General features: G+C 41.4%; 1 protein-coding gene across 4 annotated transcripts in view; it reads left to right on the top strand.

Moving 5' to 3' along the window:
• Positions 1 to 1,707: 1,707 nt before the first annotated feature.
• Positions 1,708 to 16,132, top strand: part of rabgap1 (RAB GTPase activating protein 1) — a 46,649-nt gene continuing 32,224 nt past the window's right edge. The window contains exons 1-12 of one of the 4 annotated variants that reach the window (XM_088281439.1): positions 1,708 to 1,854; positions 3,608 to 3,856; positions 6,752 to 6,781; positions 8,385 to 8,628; positions 9,388 to 9,601; positions 9,755 to 9,929; positions 12,163 to 12,323; positions 13,146 to 13,256; positions 13,817 to 13,883; positions 14,242 to 14,344; positions 15,201 to 15,370; positions 15,497 to 15,665. In XM_088281439.1, coding sequence (XP_088137565.1) covers positions 3,704 to 3,856; positions 6,752 to 6,781; positions 8,385 to 8,628; positions 9,388 to 9,601; positions 9,755 to 9,929; positions 12,163 to 12,323; positions 13,146 to 13,256; positions 13,817 to 13,883; positions 14,242 to 14,344; positions 15,201 to 15,370; positions 15,497 to 15,665 — 1,597 coding nt within the window. In that variant the 5' untranslated portion in view covers positions 1,708 to 1,854; positions 3,608 to 3,703. The remainder of the gene's footprint in view (positions 1,855 to 3,607; positions 3,857 to 6,751; positions 6,782 to 8,384; positions 8,629 to 9,387; positions 9,602 to 9,754; positions 9,930 to 12,162; positions 12,324 to 13,145; positions 13,257 to 13,816; positions 13,884 to 14,241; positions 14,345 to 15,200; positions 15,371 to 15,496; positions 15,666 to 16,132) is intronic. The other 3 variants (XM_088281440.1, XM_088281441.1, XM_088281442.1) reach the window with 3 other exon arrangements.

The following is a 16,132-nucleotide window of genomic DNA, read 5'->3' as shown; positions in this document are numbered from 1 at the left end:
GAAACTATTTTCTACAAGGTGCGGATTGTTATGTATTTTTTTTCAGGTCATTGTTGAAATGCTGACCAACTTTTAACTTTAATATTTATTTTAACAATTTGCTTTAAGCGCTTGAAATAAAACAACACAATTGGCGTCTATCTGGCGAGAGGCCACTATTTGAGGAAATGCTATATTTTTATGATAGTTGTTTTTTTCTCCCAGCATTATTCGGAATATTTTTTTTTTTTATCTTACTGTATGTAAAACATGACTACAAAGAGTAAATACTGACTTCTTATCGTTTCCTTTAAATTGCAGTGTGTGCACTTTGCTTCAACCGCCCTCGGCATCATCCTGCATTCATTAATATTCATGCATGCATTATACAGTCATGTGCCTCTTGTGATGGCAAAGTATCAATGTAGTTGTGATACAACACGCACACACGTGCACACGCACACGTGCACGTAACCCGCTGTACGAGTTCTGCACATGCCCACTGTGTGGCCACATCAAGCGCAAAGGTTTTTTGTTTTTTTTTGCAGCATGCTACTTGTTTGCGCATTCACACTGATTCTTCTTATTGGTTGTTGTAATTCGGTTATTTGTTTTGTTTCTTTACTCTTGATATTATATGGGGGAAGCCTGTTTGTTAAATGTGAAACATAAACTGATGAACTGACGTTTTCCTAGAACTCATGTCTGTATTAGACGCTTATTTGCAAATCTGTTGTTTGATTGAAACTATTGAAGAGATGGTAACACACCCATCGTTGTATATGGCCTGGCGCCATCTTTGGATGGATTTCTAGGCTCGTGACCCGATCAGATTTGGTTGAAAGTTGGAGTCAGTGGGACATTTGTGTTATGTTTCAGAAGGAAGAAAATGAAAATCCTTTCGAGACAGCGTAGTGTCACGTGTCCCCTCATTGAAATAATACAGTTATGTATTCCATTTATTTCCTTGGAAATGTCTCTTTGTGAAAGGTTTCCCTTTTAGCATATGTTAATGCTTGGACACACAAAGTCCATGTGGTGATGAAGAATGACTTTTAACTGATTCATTTCTCTGGACATCGCATGAGCAGCTGACTATTACGAGTGTGGGTGTGCGTGTTTTCTTGTCTTTTCTTGCATATCACAGTGATGTTCAGCAACAAAGTGCTTCTGTGTTGCCCTGTGAGATAAGACCGGATGCATGCCACCAATAAAGAAACTGTAAACTTCCATGTTTGTTGTTATTGTTATTTTTTCATTTTACAATTCCAAACTTGAAGTTATGGAAATGAAACAAATTTAAAAATCATAACATTTTTGGTAAGGCATGTTGGGTATAGCAGAAAGAAATCTTGCAAAATACTTAATGTAATTGCATAATTCATTCATATTTGTATATTTGTATTAATTTGCAGTCATTTTGTTTATATCCGGCTATCAAATTAGTCTGGTTAGTTAGGTCAGTTGGACATTTTGGCAGAACACTGGCCCACCGGGCATCTGCCCTTTAAGACAGCTGGCCAGTCCAGCCTTGAGTCGCATTAATCATGTCAAAAGCTTTGAAAGATTTATCTTGGTTTAATTTTCTTATCGTGGTATTTAAACAGGGTGTCGAATGTTTTTTTTTTTTAATCCACAGTAATCGAGTGCTTGTGTGTGCGTGGCGCATGCGCGTTCGAGAGTGAGAGAGCGCGCATCACCAAGCAGGGCCGCGCTAGAGGCCGAAACACGCGCATGCGCAATGGCGATGACAGCGGGTTGCTCGGGGCTTGTGTTTACAGCTCGCACTGATGCTGTTTGGCTTGTGACGAAAGTGGCGTACGACAATGTTGCGCCAAACGTCATTTGACAACATATAGCCGCGGTCATTTAAAGGTAAGTTGAACGCGCTGAAGCGCTTATATGAATGTTGACTGCTTCTCCATTTGGATTGAGTCAGTGTAAAGTGTGAAGGTAGCAGGCTAGCTTGACAGCAGGCTGTGCTCTAGTGGCCTGTTTGAGGCTTTTCCTCCTCCCTGCCTGCATTCACGACAATGTAAAATCTCCAACACCTTCGCGTGGGACTCCAAGTGCACTTTTTCGGAGTGCTTTGGCTAACAGATTGGATTGCAGTCAGCATCGTTGGCCGCTATTTAAATGGACAGTCGCTCGTGTCGCTGTGACGGCTAACCCAGTCAGGTTGACGCTAACTAGAAGTTCAGAGTCGCATCAATTCGAAATGAATCCAAATAGACGCTTAATGTGAAAGGAGTTTGAGTTTGGAATATATGTCAGGCCATGGGAGTGTTGGCGTGCGTCAATATAAGGGTAGCGGGTTTGCTTGTGTCCGGATTAAGTGGACGCCGGAAAGCCAATTAATGTGTAGGCTAGCGGTATAATGTGTGCTAACTAGGCGTGACGTTTTATCAAATCCAATGCATGCATCCACATGGCCTTCCTGTTTGTTTTGCTCCCATGGATTAATGGTAGTGGGCCGGGTGCGATGGATGATTGCATGCTTTTCGAGGTCACTGCTGATGCGTCTTTGATTTCTTCCTTTTCTGAGTGGGTGTTAATTTGGTGTGGGGGTGTTTGTTTTTTCAAGTTTTAGGAAAATTCATGTGATAATTCTCTCTATGGGGCTGTCAATAGTGCACTAGGTCACATAGTGAGTCAAACTGTGCTGGTCTGGGATTAAGGTTAAACAATTTAGACGAATAATCTGATTTCTCCCCTTTAAATTGCGATTGCAATTTAATATAAAATTTCTTGTTTCAGGATTCTCTTAATGTGTATTCTTTAACAAACACAAGTAACTCATAATTCTGCATGATTTTAAACATCCATCTCTCCAGCTGCTTTTTCTCACGAGGGCCGCGGGTGCGCTGGAGCCTATCGCAGACATTTTGGGCATTGGGTGGTGTTCACCCTGGACTGGTTGCCAGCCAAGTGCACGGCACACAAAGACAAACAACCGTCCTCACTCACAATCACAATTCAGAGTGTCCAATCAACCTGCCATGCATGTTTTCGGAATGGAGGAGGAAACTGAAATACCCGGTGAAAACCCACGCAGGCACGGGCAGGCCTTTGTGCTGCTTGAGTGCTGCTCTGACTGCGTCACTTATTTTTGGTCGCCATTATCCGTTTCTTATCTGAGTGTATTTCTCAGTTGCGAGTGGACAGGCTTCTGTGTTTCAAGGCTGATTACGCTACTCTCAGACTCCCTTGTGAGGCGCACGCAGGGCTCAGCTGGCAGCCACGAATAGCTGAACAGTGGTGGCCACGTAACGAAAAGATGAACGTGTCCTCATGAGTCCACGATGCCCTCTTTCAGTAAGCAGGAGAACTTTTTCCACTTGTGACGTAACTGGTCTTTATACTCGTATTTTGACACATTTGCGTCGACATTGGGACCGCACGAGATGTTTTGCCCCGTTTTACTTCAGTTGTGTCGTAGCATTTTCGGACCTGCAAATTCAAATGAAAAGATGACGCCAAATAAAGTAGAATAAAGTTGTTCAACTTGCCAGAAAAAAGAATTCATTCCAGACGCTGCTCATTGATTTTATCATCTCATGATTATCTCCTGCTTCTTTTTTTTTTTCCAATTATTATTATATCACCTTTTTTTTTTTTCCTTTCCCAGGTGATTTTTGCACATCATCTCCCACCGCTTCTTCCTCGTCCTCCTCTTCGCGTCTTCCATTCATGAGCAGAGTGGCAGAGCGTAAGAGCGGCTGCCATGGATGACAAGGGCTTGGTGGGGAAGATTAGCGTGTCGTCAGACTCCGTGTCCACTCTTAACAGTGAGGACTTTGTCCTCGTGTCGCGGCTGGGGGACGAGACACCCTCGTCGACTAATAATGGTAGCGATGACGAAAAGACAGGATTGAAGGTAAGGATGGTGACGCTCTGGTATGGATGCGACAGGGACGATCGGCTTTTATTTTTGTTTTATTTAAAGGGGACATATTATGGAAAATAGACTTTTTTTTAAATTGCTTTCATACAAATAGTCGGCTCTATGGAGTGCCTGCCCACCTTATATAATTAAAGAACCAATCTGCTCATTTCTGAAGAATGTGACACTGAGCGAGCCGTTCTTCCATTTCTGTCGCTCTGCTCCATTAAATTGGGATTGCTCGGGAAAGTCGTTGATGTGGTTCGGAGCAGCTTTGATTCTGCTCGTTCGTGGTTAAAGAAAGCAGTTGGCCCAGCTTTCATCTTTTTGTGGCTTCGTATACTGACGCTCACCTGTAAGAGACAGGCCCCAAAATTGAGCTATTTTTAACATCCCAAGAAAATGCTTACAATTCTGTATGCTGAAGAAAATGTGTTGCAAACATAGTATTGTTATTAAGAAATTGTGGAAAAAAATATTTATAATACGTCTCCTTTAAGTTAACAATGAAGGTCTTGTTCACCATTCTCATACTCGCTGTCTTTTTTCCTTTTGTCTTAATTTGCTAAAATCACAGGTCAGAATTTCTCACTCATTTTTTTACACACTTACCATCAAAAGCTCACCATTTGGTGTATCACTTCTTTTCTTACCCTTATTTATGTTATCTGTCTCGATTAAGAAACTCCTGACATGCTTTTTAAAATTTTGGGTCTCATTCACTGACATGTTGATACCGTACTTTTTTTTTTTTTTTTAACTCATTTAATCCCAGAAATTTTCACGAGAGGAAACCCCTCAATTCCAGCGCTTTTCTGGATTTTTACTGATTTTGCGAGGCCAACAGAATATTGTGTTCTAAAGCTATAAAAACACGGCGCTATGACGCCCAAAATGAATAAATAGATGTTAAGACGTATAAATACGTCTTTGGGAGGCAGGGACTGTATGTCTTATGGATTGAATGAGTTAATATTGTCATTTATACCGTACTTCCTAGAATCCAAAGTCAAGTCTAAAATTGTTTGTACCCGTGTTAGCCGCATATTTAGTGATTAGCCAATTCAGTTATTGTTGATAATGCTTTCAATTCGGTGAGGTGTTGAGGTGCCCTTCATTTATTTTCAACAAGTTTGCCATCTCCAGATCAACAAGGCATCAGCTCTCAAAAGCTGAATTACATCCATGCCGACCTCGATCCCGACACACCTTAGCCTGATGCCTTCTAGAAACGCAACAAAATTGGAGCGATGTAATGGTGGACACACTGCCTAGCAACAGCTGTTCGCATCATTAACCGCCGTTAGCGAGTTGTGGCTGGATGCTGACATTGTGAAGCAAGTTGCAGTTGCTACCGATCCTTCATGAACTGACTCAAATGCGTGTGTGTTTAAATTGTTTTGTTTTTTGGGGAATGCAAACTTTATTGAACACTTACTCATGATCCACGATAGTCGTGAGGTTAATTTACTACCCCTTTCGGTTTCCCATTACTGACGTCTCCCAAAATGGTGCTTCTTGATCATTGATGAATTATTCCATTTAATTCTTATTCGGAGGCACATTTTTTTTAAACGCGGGACGCTCCAATTTGATCTGATTATCAGTGACCCTGAACTTTAGTCTGATTTTCCCTCCCGGAATTTTTGCATAAACCGAAAAAGATATATTTTTAAAGCTTGGAGGCACTTCTTGAGGCATAATTTCCCTAATTTTCGAGTTAATGTGGTAATCTAAATAAGTGAAAAGGTACCTGTGATGGTGTATAAGTTGGTCTGTGTCCATGAAGAGATGGTTTGACTTTAGATATTTGCTGCTTACTGAGTGGCATCTTTGGCATTTGAATAGTCGCTCTCCTGTTTCCATTTAAGGCCTTGAGATTACAGGCACGTGTGATTGAAAAAGTGTTGAAGGTTACTCTATTCATCCTGTGCATCTCTGCGTTAATTGCATTAGCAGGAGGTGCGACTACGCCGTATGCGTCCGAGCACACTGCGCTGTTCGGTCACTTCAGTGCAGCTGCTAATGCTTTGAACTTATTCTCCCCCTTTTTTTTTCTTTTTTTTTTGTGGCAAGGGTGTGCCGTGTCACAAAGAGAGGGCGGACTTTGTGAGGGAGGAACTGCAGCAGGCAGGCGCCATCTTGTGTGTGTCCCATAGCGGTTCGGGTTACCACCTCGTCTCCTGTGCCTCCCTTTCCTCACTCAGTGAAGGCATTTGTGACGTTTATTACGTCGACTGAGATTTAGTTGACCTAATCACATTTCCCCTTGATCACCATTTCCTGCCTGTGGCCCCTTCTCAACCTCTGCAAAAGTGTTTATAGCGAGATACCAGAAGATGGCGCCACTGCTGCGTGAACGTTGAGCATGAGAGCTGCATAAAGGACAATAATCGACATTCTTTTTGGCACCATCGGAGAGGTATTCATTTAACAGGATATTTATTCACGTGGTGGTAGTTTGCAGTGTTGTAGAACTGTATCGTATTATACGTGATTGGCAATATTCTGGTTACCTTGTTGAGATACATAGGAGGTACAAAATATTCAAAGCACCTCTTGGGGCGTAGTTCTAGTTCACTATAGCAACACTGTACACTCGTATGTTACTAGCAAGATAAGCGAAGAAGACAAACCTCAGGTATGAGTCGAAAGTCGTTAATAGAATTCAGTCAATAGTCACAATTTATTTCCAAGCCAAATGATTGTGTCGGTAGAATTGGTCAAGGGTGCGGTTTGACCGCACGTCCTTTTTGACAGCTCGGCAGAAATCCTCTCATTCACATCTTCATCCCGACGTCACAATTTGGTTTCCGTCCGCACATTCTCTTGACTGAGCATCACGTCTGAGAGGAGTCGGTGTGTCTAAACTTGTTGTTTGTTATGCAGGTGATTTCAGAGGAAGGGGTCAGCTTTAAGGTCAGTCTCTTTGACTCTCTTTGCTTTCTTCTTCCTCCTCTTCGGTCTCTCTCTCTCTCTCTCTCTCTCTTCCTTTTTCTTGCTGTAATGTGATCCTGTGGTGACTGTCCGTGATTTGTGCTCTCTTGTTATTTTGCTGGCTGTTGAGTGCTACCACGCGTTGGAGTTTAGCTATCCTGGTGAAAGTGTTCCACATCCGCTTATGTCGTGTCATCTGAACATTAGCACAAGTTCTTAAGGACTGCTTTTCTGTACCGTGGCCAAAATGTACAAACGATTACAGTCCTTGAAATAAACAATGGGGGTCCTCAGCATGTGACAGAGTTCTGTTTTGGATTTGGAGGTTGGAACGTAATGTAGTGTATGAGCAACCTAGACGGTCGTTATCTTGATTATGGTAAGTACTTGAGATGAAAACACTTCTAGGCCATGAATACAACATATTCTTATGCTATAATGTTTTATATTGTTTATTAGAAGAGCATTCATCCCGCATAGCCCAGTCCATTTTTGTAGTTTTATACAGTTGTGTTACTTGTTAGTTGTGCGATAGATCACAGCGTTATCTCTGACACTAACATATTGATACTGTCGCCGTATGTGCCCACAATGAGATATTTTATAAATCACAATATACTCAATTCATCTGCTCATATAAATGAGTAACGGAAATGTTTTTTTTTAACTCACTGCCATTGACGTCTAAAGACGTCAAAGAACCCCTTTTTTAAATTTAATTTTATTTATTTATTTTACTTTTTTTATACTCGGCTGGTATTGAATGAGTTAATCATTCTGTATCGCGGTTTGCGCATTTGACAGACATTAGTCACAACACACCAAGAATGAAGCGGATCTTTAAATTATCTGGACCACAAAATAATTACAGTGCTGTTTGTCAATGCATTTTATATCATGTGTTGAGGTGATTTTAAACTGAGGACCCAGCGTACATATTTGACGACAATCATCAGAGGCACTGTTCATTCCTTCCCAACTCGATTTCTTTGTCAAGAATAACCGCTTTGGAAGCGGAGATACTGCGTCCACAAAGACGTCCCACCACAGCACAACTCGTCAATGCAGGATTGTTGCTCAGCACACCGTTGTCAAGTGAACAGGGGTTCACAACAGGCACATTTTGGCAAATTGTATAAAATGCAAGCTTGTTTCCAACTGGAGATAATTTGCATCGTGCAACAGTGCCCTCTTCAGTGTGAGCCTTAATTTGGTTTCTCTTGCAGTTATTGTTTTCATAGCTTTGCATTTTACAAAACTTACATTCGTACTGACGTACTAATCACTAAAACGGTAAAAAAGTGAATCAAGTGGATGCTTGCTCGCAGTAGTCCAAAATGTTTCTTTTCCTCATCCTCATCACTTGATGCACACGAATATGGTGAGAAGCAAGATTACACAAAGATGACTTTTTAGTGCACTTATGTTGATCGCTTATCAGCACCATTGTGCGGTCAAATCACATGCCGTAAAAAATATTGTTTTGCAAGCATTGCTTCAGTGTTTTTTTTTTTTTTTTTAATGTTGACTATCTGTTTGACCCTGAATGTGTCAATTTAAGTTCTCTGTCCGCACTGTGCGCCAGATTGTGGGAAATGGCAGCGAGCAGCAACTCCAAAGGGAGCTAGAGGATGTCCTCATGGAGCCGTCGTTGGCTGACGCCAGGCCGGGGCCCCCGGCGGGCGCCGGGGACCATGGCCTCCTGCCCAGCACGGCGTTGCCCGTAGCACCCGGCACTGACCCCCTCAGTGCGCCGTCACCCAAGGTGGAGATGGCTCTTCCTGTTCAGACAGCGCAGGAGAGCGAGCTGAATGAGCGGTCCTATCGAGGTGAGTGGTCGAAATGTTGAGTTGGATTGTTGTTGGTATTACCACAGGTTTGCTCGAAGAAATCACAAAGTCATCGGTGCATGCTCTGAAAGCATTGTAATTTTTTTTGTAAATAAAGAAAAAAAGTCAACAGTTACCTCAATGGTGGAGTCCCCATTGCATAAAATTAATTAAAAAAGCCAGTTGATGTACAATTTTGCTTAGGTAATCAAAAAGCGTCAAAAATTATTCTTTTTGTATTTTGGTAACTTTTTGTGCATTCTTTATGTAATTCTTAAAACGATTAAATCTTCCCTTATCTGTGTCCTAGTCCCCCAAAATGTGCTCGTCGTTTCATAGAACGATGATTTCTTCTTCTGATTTGCCGAGTGGCGTCCTCTTCATCACCTCCACATCATCTCTTCTTCTGTTTCTTCATCTTGTCTCCATCTTATTTGTCCTCTTCATCTGGTTCTTTACTGATTTATTTGCAAATAGCTCCAAGACGACTGCTCCTATCGGAGGCTAAATGCGGTAGTCGTGATAATTAAAATTTGAAATGGTAATACTTTTGGAAATGTAATCATGTTTATCTTGAAACCATAAATTCTTTCAACCCTGTTGGAAATGACGGCCTTAATCAACCCTAGAAATGAATCCTTGACTGCTGCACACACAGGGAAGTCACTTCATGTCCCCGGAGATGTACAAGTTTAAAATGAAATGATCAAAGGAGAGCTCATAAAACAAAAATCAAATCACATGCTCTCCCCATCCCAGGAGATGAATCATCGTCAGACGGCAGTCCCGGTAGTCCCATCCCAGATGAGGACAGCGTCGTTTTCAGCCAGCTGACGTATCTCGGCTGCGCCTCAGTCAACGCCCCCCGCAGTGAGGTGGAGGCCCTCCGTATGATGGGCATCCTTCGGGGACAGTGCCAGCTCCCCTTGGACGTCACGTTGTCTGTGCCAGGCGTGTCCGAAGGCACGGTCAGGTAATTGCAGAAATGTTTGCGCCAAATGGTGCAGGTTAGGATAACAAATTGATAATTCCCAAATTGAAAATGGACTTAACACGCATTGGGTGAAATTATGATCCTTAGTCAGTCTTACTGAACTAACACGATTTTCCACATTCCTTTTCTCAGGCTTTTGGACCCCAACAACAGTACGGAGATCGCCAACTACCCCATTTATAAGATTCTGTTCTGCGTGCGCGGCCATGACGGCACCCTGGAGAGTGACTGCTTTGCGTTTACCGAGAGCCACTACAACGCCGAGATCTTCAGGATCCACGTGTTCCGTTGCCAAATCCAAGAGGCAGTAAGTAATTTCACGTTGACTTCTCTTATTTGATTAATATTAGCCCTGTGATTTGATGATGACAAAGAAAGAACATGCAGACAGACAAACGCAACCTACCACATGCTTGCTTGCGTTATATTTATTTATTTATTTATTTTTCAAGACAACAAAAGTAAAATGACCAAAAGCCATTGATTTATTTGAGCCACATCTGGTGTTTGATTCTGTCGCTGTGATCTTTTCTGTATTATCGTGTTAATCACTGCAGAAGCAAGGGAGGTCCCCAAATTGCGCTACGTCGCAGACTCTCCGGTCAGGGCACTTGAGGAGAGCGATGGAGACAGATCATTTGCTTCCAATAAAATAAACGATGCTTTCTGGAGTAGCTGCAGATAATGGATCATAACAATTGTTGTTCCAGCCGCACACTCTGACGTGTGATTTCTCAACAATGTTTTGCTTCGGCCAACTGCACGACTGGTTGCGCACAACAGTTGTAAATTGTCACGTCATCTCATACTTCTTTTCTGATGCTTTCCTCATCCGCAGCTGATTCGATGATCACCCGAGGGCCACTATATGATCAAATACAGTATGTACTAGATTTATAAATAGTCAAGACTGCGCAAGAATACAAAAAAATGTTTTGTGTTCCCCTCACATTGCAGTCTTTGCATATAAACACGTTCAAAGTAATGTTGCTGGCAGTGTTCTGTCGACCTTGTCTTGGATTGCTGATCACACACACACACACACTCAAACACACACACACCCTCCCCGACCCCATAGAATGCCCCACAGAGTCCGCGTCAGTTTTAGGAGCTTCCCCAGTGCAAAGGCGTTATGTCATGCTCTCCGGGCTGTGTTGCAGTCGTCACATAAGCCAATATCAAGAAAAGCCCCCAGAACAAGAGGTGTTAGCGAGATGATGTGTCACTGCTTATATCGTTCAACAGAAGTGGCGAAAAAAGGAGTTGCAGGGTTAAGACTTCCGAGCCCCCAGTCCAAATTGAACCTGGAATTTCTTTTTTTTTTTTTTTGTGGCACGCCAAAACTCACTTGGACCTTAAAAATGTCAACGTGGTATTTTAGCGTATATGAGGTAAAATGAGGATTCGGAGGTTTGCTCTTTGAATATCAGCTCATCGCTTCCTGGGTGACCTCATGGCATTCAAGCGTTATAAAATACTAGAAAATATTATTGCATACTGCGTAATCCTTATTGCATTACTGTTTCTTATTTTATTATTTTTTTAATTATTTTTCTTCAACTCAAACAAGCCTGTTTTAATTTCTAAGTCCTTTACCCAAGAATGGCATCAATGGGCTTCAAAAAATGCATACTTATAATTTTTGAAGTTGTTCCAACAAATTGGATTGCAAACTTGTAACCAACTTTTCCTAATAGGGCCACGTCCTGTATCAAAAGAATTTGTTGACTTGATTTTTAATATGTTTAATTGGTAGTTAAGGAACAAAATGTATTTTGTGCACGATGTTCTCATAAAATGTTACTTTCTTTGGCCTGAAAACATCCTTTTTTAATTTTTTTTTTAACTCTCTGCTTGTTTCTGAGTGAATACCCCCCTGGAAAAGTCTTTGATAACCCTCATTTAAAGAACAAAAATGTCCTTTTGATATTCGACAAGTGTGCCTTTAAACTCCGCCTTCGGAAATAGCAATATTTAAAAACAACAGTTGCCTTTCATTATCTGTCAGTCATGATCTTCGGCCTGCTATCTAAAATCTGAGTCTGATGATACAAAATCTCGCTGCTGGATGTTTTTTTGTGTTTTTTAAAGCTCACACAAATGTCTATTTTTTGACAAGATTAAATAAGAAGGGCTTATATGAATTCTAACAAATTTGGACCACCTTTTTTTATGGCCGTGACAACTTTAATATTTCAGATTAATATAAAATTGGCATTCATTCACCGTCAAGAGAAAAAAAAAATCATGAACAGAACCAGCGATTTTGGGCTCTGACGATATATTTTCCCGACAATTCTAGTCAAATCGTATCACAGTTTCCACTTTAGAAATTCCTCTCCATTGAAATAATAAATTGTTAAGCATTAGGTAAAATGCATCACATGGGATATGTCAACCTCTGGAGTGTCAACTGTGTGACCAAGAAAAAGGAATCACGAGGCTGCTGATGGTTCTTTGTGTCAGAACATCTTCGCAGCTCTTTATTCTTTTTTTTTCGCGTCGTATGCCCAAACGTTTGCCGCTTGTCCTCTCTGCAGGTGAGTAGAATTCTGTACAGCTTTGCCACGGCATTTCGACGGTCAGCTAAGAAGGCAGCGCTGGCGTCGCAGCAGCTCGCTCCACTCACGCCAGACAGCGACTTGTTTACCTTCACTGTCAGCCTTGAAATCAAGGAAGATGACGGCAAAGGCACTTTCAGGTAGAAGAATTGACGCTTTATTGTCCGAGTCATCCGATACTGACTGATAATGAACACACACACACACACACACACAGACAATGGATAGCGAAACACAAGAGACGCATTTTGGTCATTGATTTCAAGTGTTTCATTTAGCTTCATTAAATGAATGCGGAACAAAGAATAGAATAATCATTCAGTCTCATTTTATGTTGCAATGTTGTCTTTTTTTGTGAAAGAAGTCAGCTACACAAGGTAAGCTTAAAATGGAATAGATCAAATGTATTACATCCTCTTCTATATCTATTTTCAATACCACAATTAGTTCCCCTTTTCCAAGTTTCTTGTTTGGGCTTATGCAATTAAGGCCAGAAATAACACGATATCCTTGAATCTTCCATCACGCTCCAATTAAGAGGAAACACAAGCTCCTGTGTGGTTGCTGTTTGAAATCCGCTTTTGACCACTTTTCTTTTATTTCTACCCCGTTCACCGCCATGTGCTCACAACTTCAGACATTAAAAATAGAGCAAAAATTTGAATTGCCTGCAAACAACATTCACACGCAACGCACGCAACACAGGATATCCAAAAGGGTGGATTAGTTTTGTAAGATTTGAAAGAACAAAACACCACTCTTTATTTATTCTTTATTTTATACACAGCTATGAAATAAATTTGACTGGAGTGGACGTGTGGTGATGCGTCATTCATTTGTACATTGTAACTTCTCTTCCTTGCATACATTGACAATTCACATCGGCTATTATATGTGCGCTGAGGATTTTAGCGTTTATCCCGTCTGATTTACTGCCTTTTTATTTATTTTTCTCCCCCTAGTGCTGTTGCAAAAGACAAGGACAAGCAGAGCTTCAAATTGCGTGCTGGAATGGACAAAAAAATGGTCATTTATGTGCAGCAAACATCCAATAAGGAACTGGCTATTGAGCGGTAAAAAGAAACACACACGCACGCACGCACTCACGCGGGCAGACAGACAAAGAAAACAGATGCAATTTCAACCTTGCAGGACCAATCTCGACTGATGTATTGGATGACAGGAAGATTTTACTCTCCAGACAGGGACGGCTTCATCTGTTTGCGTTAGATGTGGCCGTCTGCAGCATGACACGTCTTAAAGCTAAAGCTGACACTGATGAACACTCACAAGTGAACATCACGTCGGCCACGTGTTCCAGTTTATGTGCGACAGCACACGTTTAAGAGTAAACGATGGGCTCTCATTTTGCATGGTGTCGTAAATCTGTTCCATTGGTGTATTATTGTGTGAGTTATCAACGAATGATACGGAGCAGAACATGGGAGGATATTCAATGTTTTTATTCAGTGAGAAGGCCTGTACAACAATTTTGGTGTTGTAACTGACTGACTTGACTGGTGCAATGCAGCAGACTCATTTGTGATTGCCGTTTTCTTTTATTTTATTTGAAAATATTTTTTGGAGGCTATTAATATATAGATATATTTTTTTTCTCTCCCTCTTTCTCAAGGTGTTTTGGTCTTCTGCTTAGCCCGGGCAAGAACGTCAAGAACAGCGACATGCACCTTTTAGACCTGGTGGGTTATTTGTATGCTCTTATATGAATATATATATTAAAATATTTGTAATATTAATTATAGACCTTTTATTTGAGAAATACATCACTCCTCAATAAAAGCCCTACCGCTAATAGACAATTGGTACTTGGCAAAAGAAGTGGATAGGGGCATTAAATTAGAAAGTTAAATTATCTTACAAATGGAACATCTTGCTTACAAAATAATTTTACCACTTTTTTCCCCTCATTTATGGAGGATATATTACTCTAGATTCACAAAAACGTACAATATTTGTCCAATGTATGAATAATTCAGCGTTTAACTGTAACTGTGTAGTTATTTATTAGCTAATTTCCTCCCACACGGGCCCCTTTAGGAGTCAATGGGAAAAAGCTCAGACGGGAAGTCTTACATCATCACAGGAAGTTGGAACCCCAGCACGCCCCAGTTCCAGGCTGTGAACGAGGAAACGCCCAAAGGTAACAAACACCAGCTACTGTATAATTAACACCCAAAAAAGTCATTAGTTCCTTTTAGTGCCTCTTTTACATCCCAACATGTAAATTGCTTTATGGAGTAATCTTCAAAGCACTTATTATTTCCTATTTTAGGCAACAGGCAGCAGCAATTTGGCTTCTGGTTCAAATCTCAATATTATCTCACCAGGTTCCGAGACCCTCGAGCGAATTACACTGAATGCTGAATTTACACCGGTCAACAAATTTGCACTTTTTTTTTTTTTTTTTTAATCAAGGATGAAAGTAGAAATTCCAATTAAGTAATGTATGAATATGGAATATGTAACACTACTTCTCTAAATCTCCGCCAGTGTTCACGTTTTCAAATGATCGCCATTGTTCGAACAAGCCCGTGGGCTTCTCATGTGGTCCTTGTGAGCTACCTCATGCATGCGCCATGTTGGTGATCACGGCTGGAGACACAGCTCATCGATGATCAGTGGAAACAAGACACACGAGAGCTGTGATTTTTAAATTAGCAATAATCGAAAAAAAAAAAAAATCTTCATCATGATGGGGTGTTGTGTGTACCTTGCCAACATAGCAGTCTAAACAGAAGAACTCCTTCTCACCGCTTGCAAGACATCCAAATAAAAGTCCTTTTTCAATATTGACGCTGGCTGAGATCAAAACATGACTGAAAACAAAGCAACACTTGGTCATCTGCGCAACGACTGACGGTGTCCAAAACCTCATGACGCTGAAACAGTGACCTCCTTTGCTCGAGCGATAAACAGTCCAATGTTGCCCATTTATTTGGACTGGTTTATTACATGTGAATAATCAATCAATCTTGTTTTTTCCCTTGTTTTTGTAGATAAATTCATGTACATGACGACAGCGGTGGACCTCGTCATTACAGAAGTAGAAGAGCCGGTGCGTTTCCTTCTGGAGGCGAGGGTCCGCGTGTGCTCGCCCAACGATCGTCTCTTCTGGCCCTTCAGCAAGCGCAGCCACACTGAAACTTATTACCTGAAACTGCGGCAGGTATGTCCGCTTCTGCAAACAAATGACGGTCGAGCTTGAAATGGGCTCGTACTAAGACAACAAGAAAATGACATTGCTTTTAGTTTTCCCTGGTGTTTTTTTTTCTTTTCTTTCATTTCTCCTCAGATGGAACGCAAGGAGCGGAAGAGTCCTTCTGCCGACACACTTTACGAAGTGGTGAGTTTGGAAAGCGAGACAGAGAGAGAGAAACGGAAGACTACAGCGAGTCCCGGTGTTCTTCCTGGTGGGCCTGGTTCTATGGTCTCTTCTCCACCCGAGGACGACGAAGAGGAAGGTACATTTTTTTTTTGTCACCGTATAAATATCGTAATACATTCAATTAAGATGTTGCATTCGGCTTTCCAAGGGATCAGGTTCTCCTCTGTGGGGCTTGCATGGTTTTTCTCCTGGTTGCTCCCATATTCCAAAAACACGCCTTGCTTTGAGAGGGAAATGCAATTTTTCGGCTGCTGGTTAGCTGTTAGCACAGAGCTTGCAAGGCTGCTACAACCCTCAACGGGGTCTGCACGGGCAATCCAAGACCCCGTTGGCAGCTAGGTGCCGAGTGTGCGCCCTTCTTGATAGCTCTTGGTTTTATTTCTGGCTCCTTTGCAGAAATTCGTGTCAGCCACACAGAACAAAATGAAGGCGTGCAACATTGTGCAAATGTGTCACTATAACCCAATTTTGCAATATGTAACCGTGAATATAATAAATCATGAAAAAAAAAATTTTATTTGTGGGGTCTGGAGACTAATTGTA

The sequence above is a fragment of the Idiotropiscis lumnitzeri genome, chromosome 18 (genome assembly GCF_059441095.1).
Source record: "Idiotropiscis lumnitzeri isolate Australia: NSW breed Sydney's pygmy pipehorse chromosome 18, RoL_Ilum_1.0, whole genome shotgun sequence".
Taxonomy (NCBI): domain Eukaryota; kingdom Metazoa; phylum Chordata; class Actinopteri; order Syngnathiformes; family Syngnathidae; genus Idiotropiscis; species Idiotropiscis lumnitzeri.
This window is presented reverse-complemented; position numbering and strand designations above follow the sequence as displayed.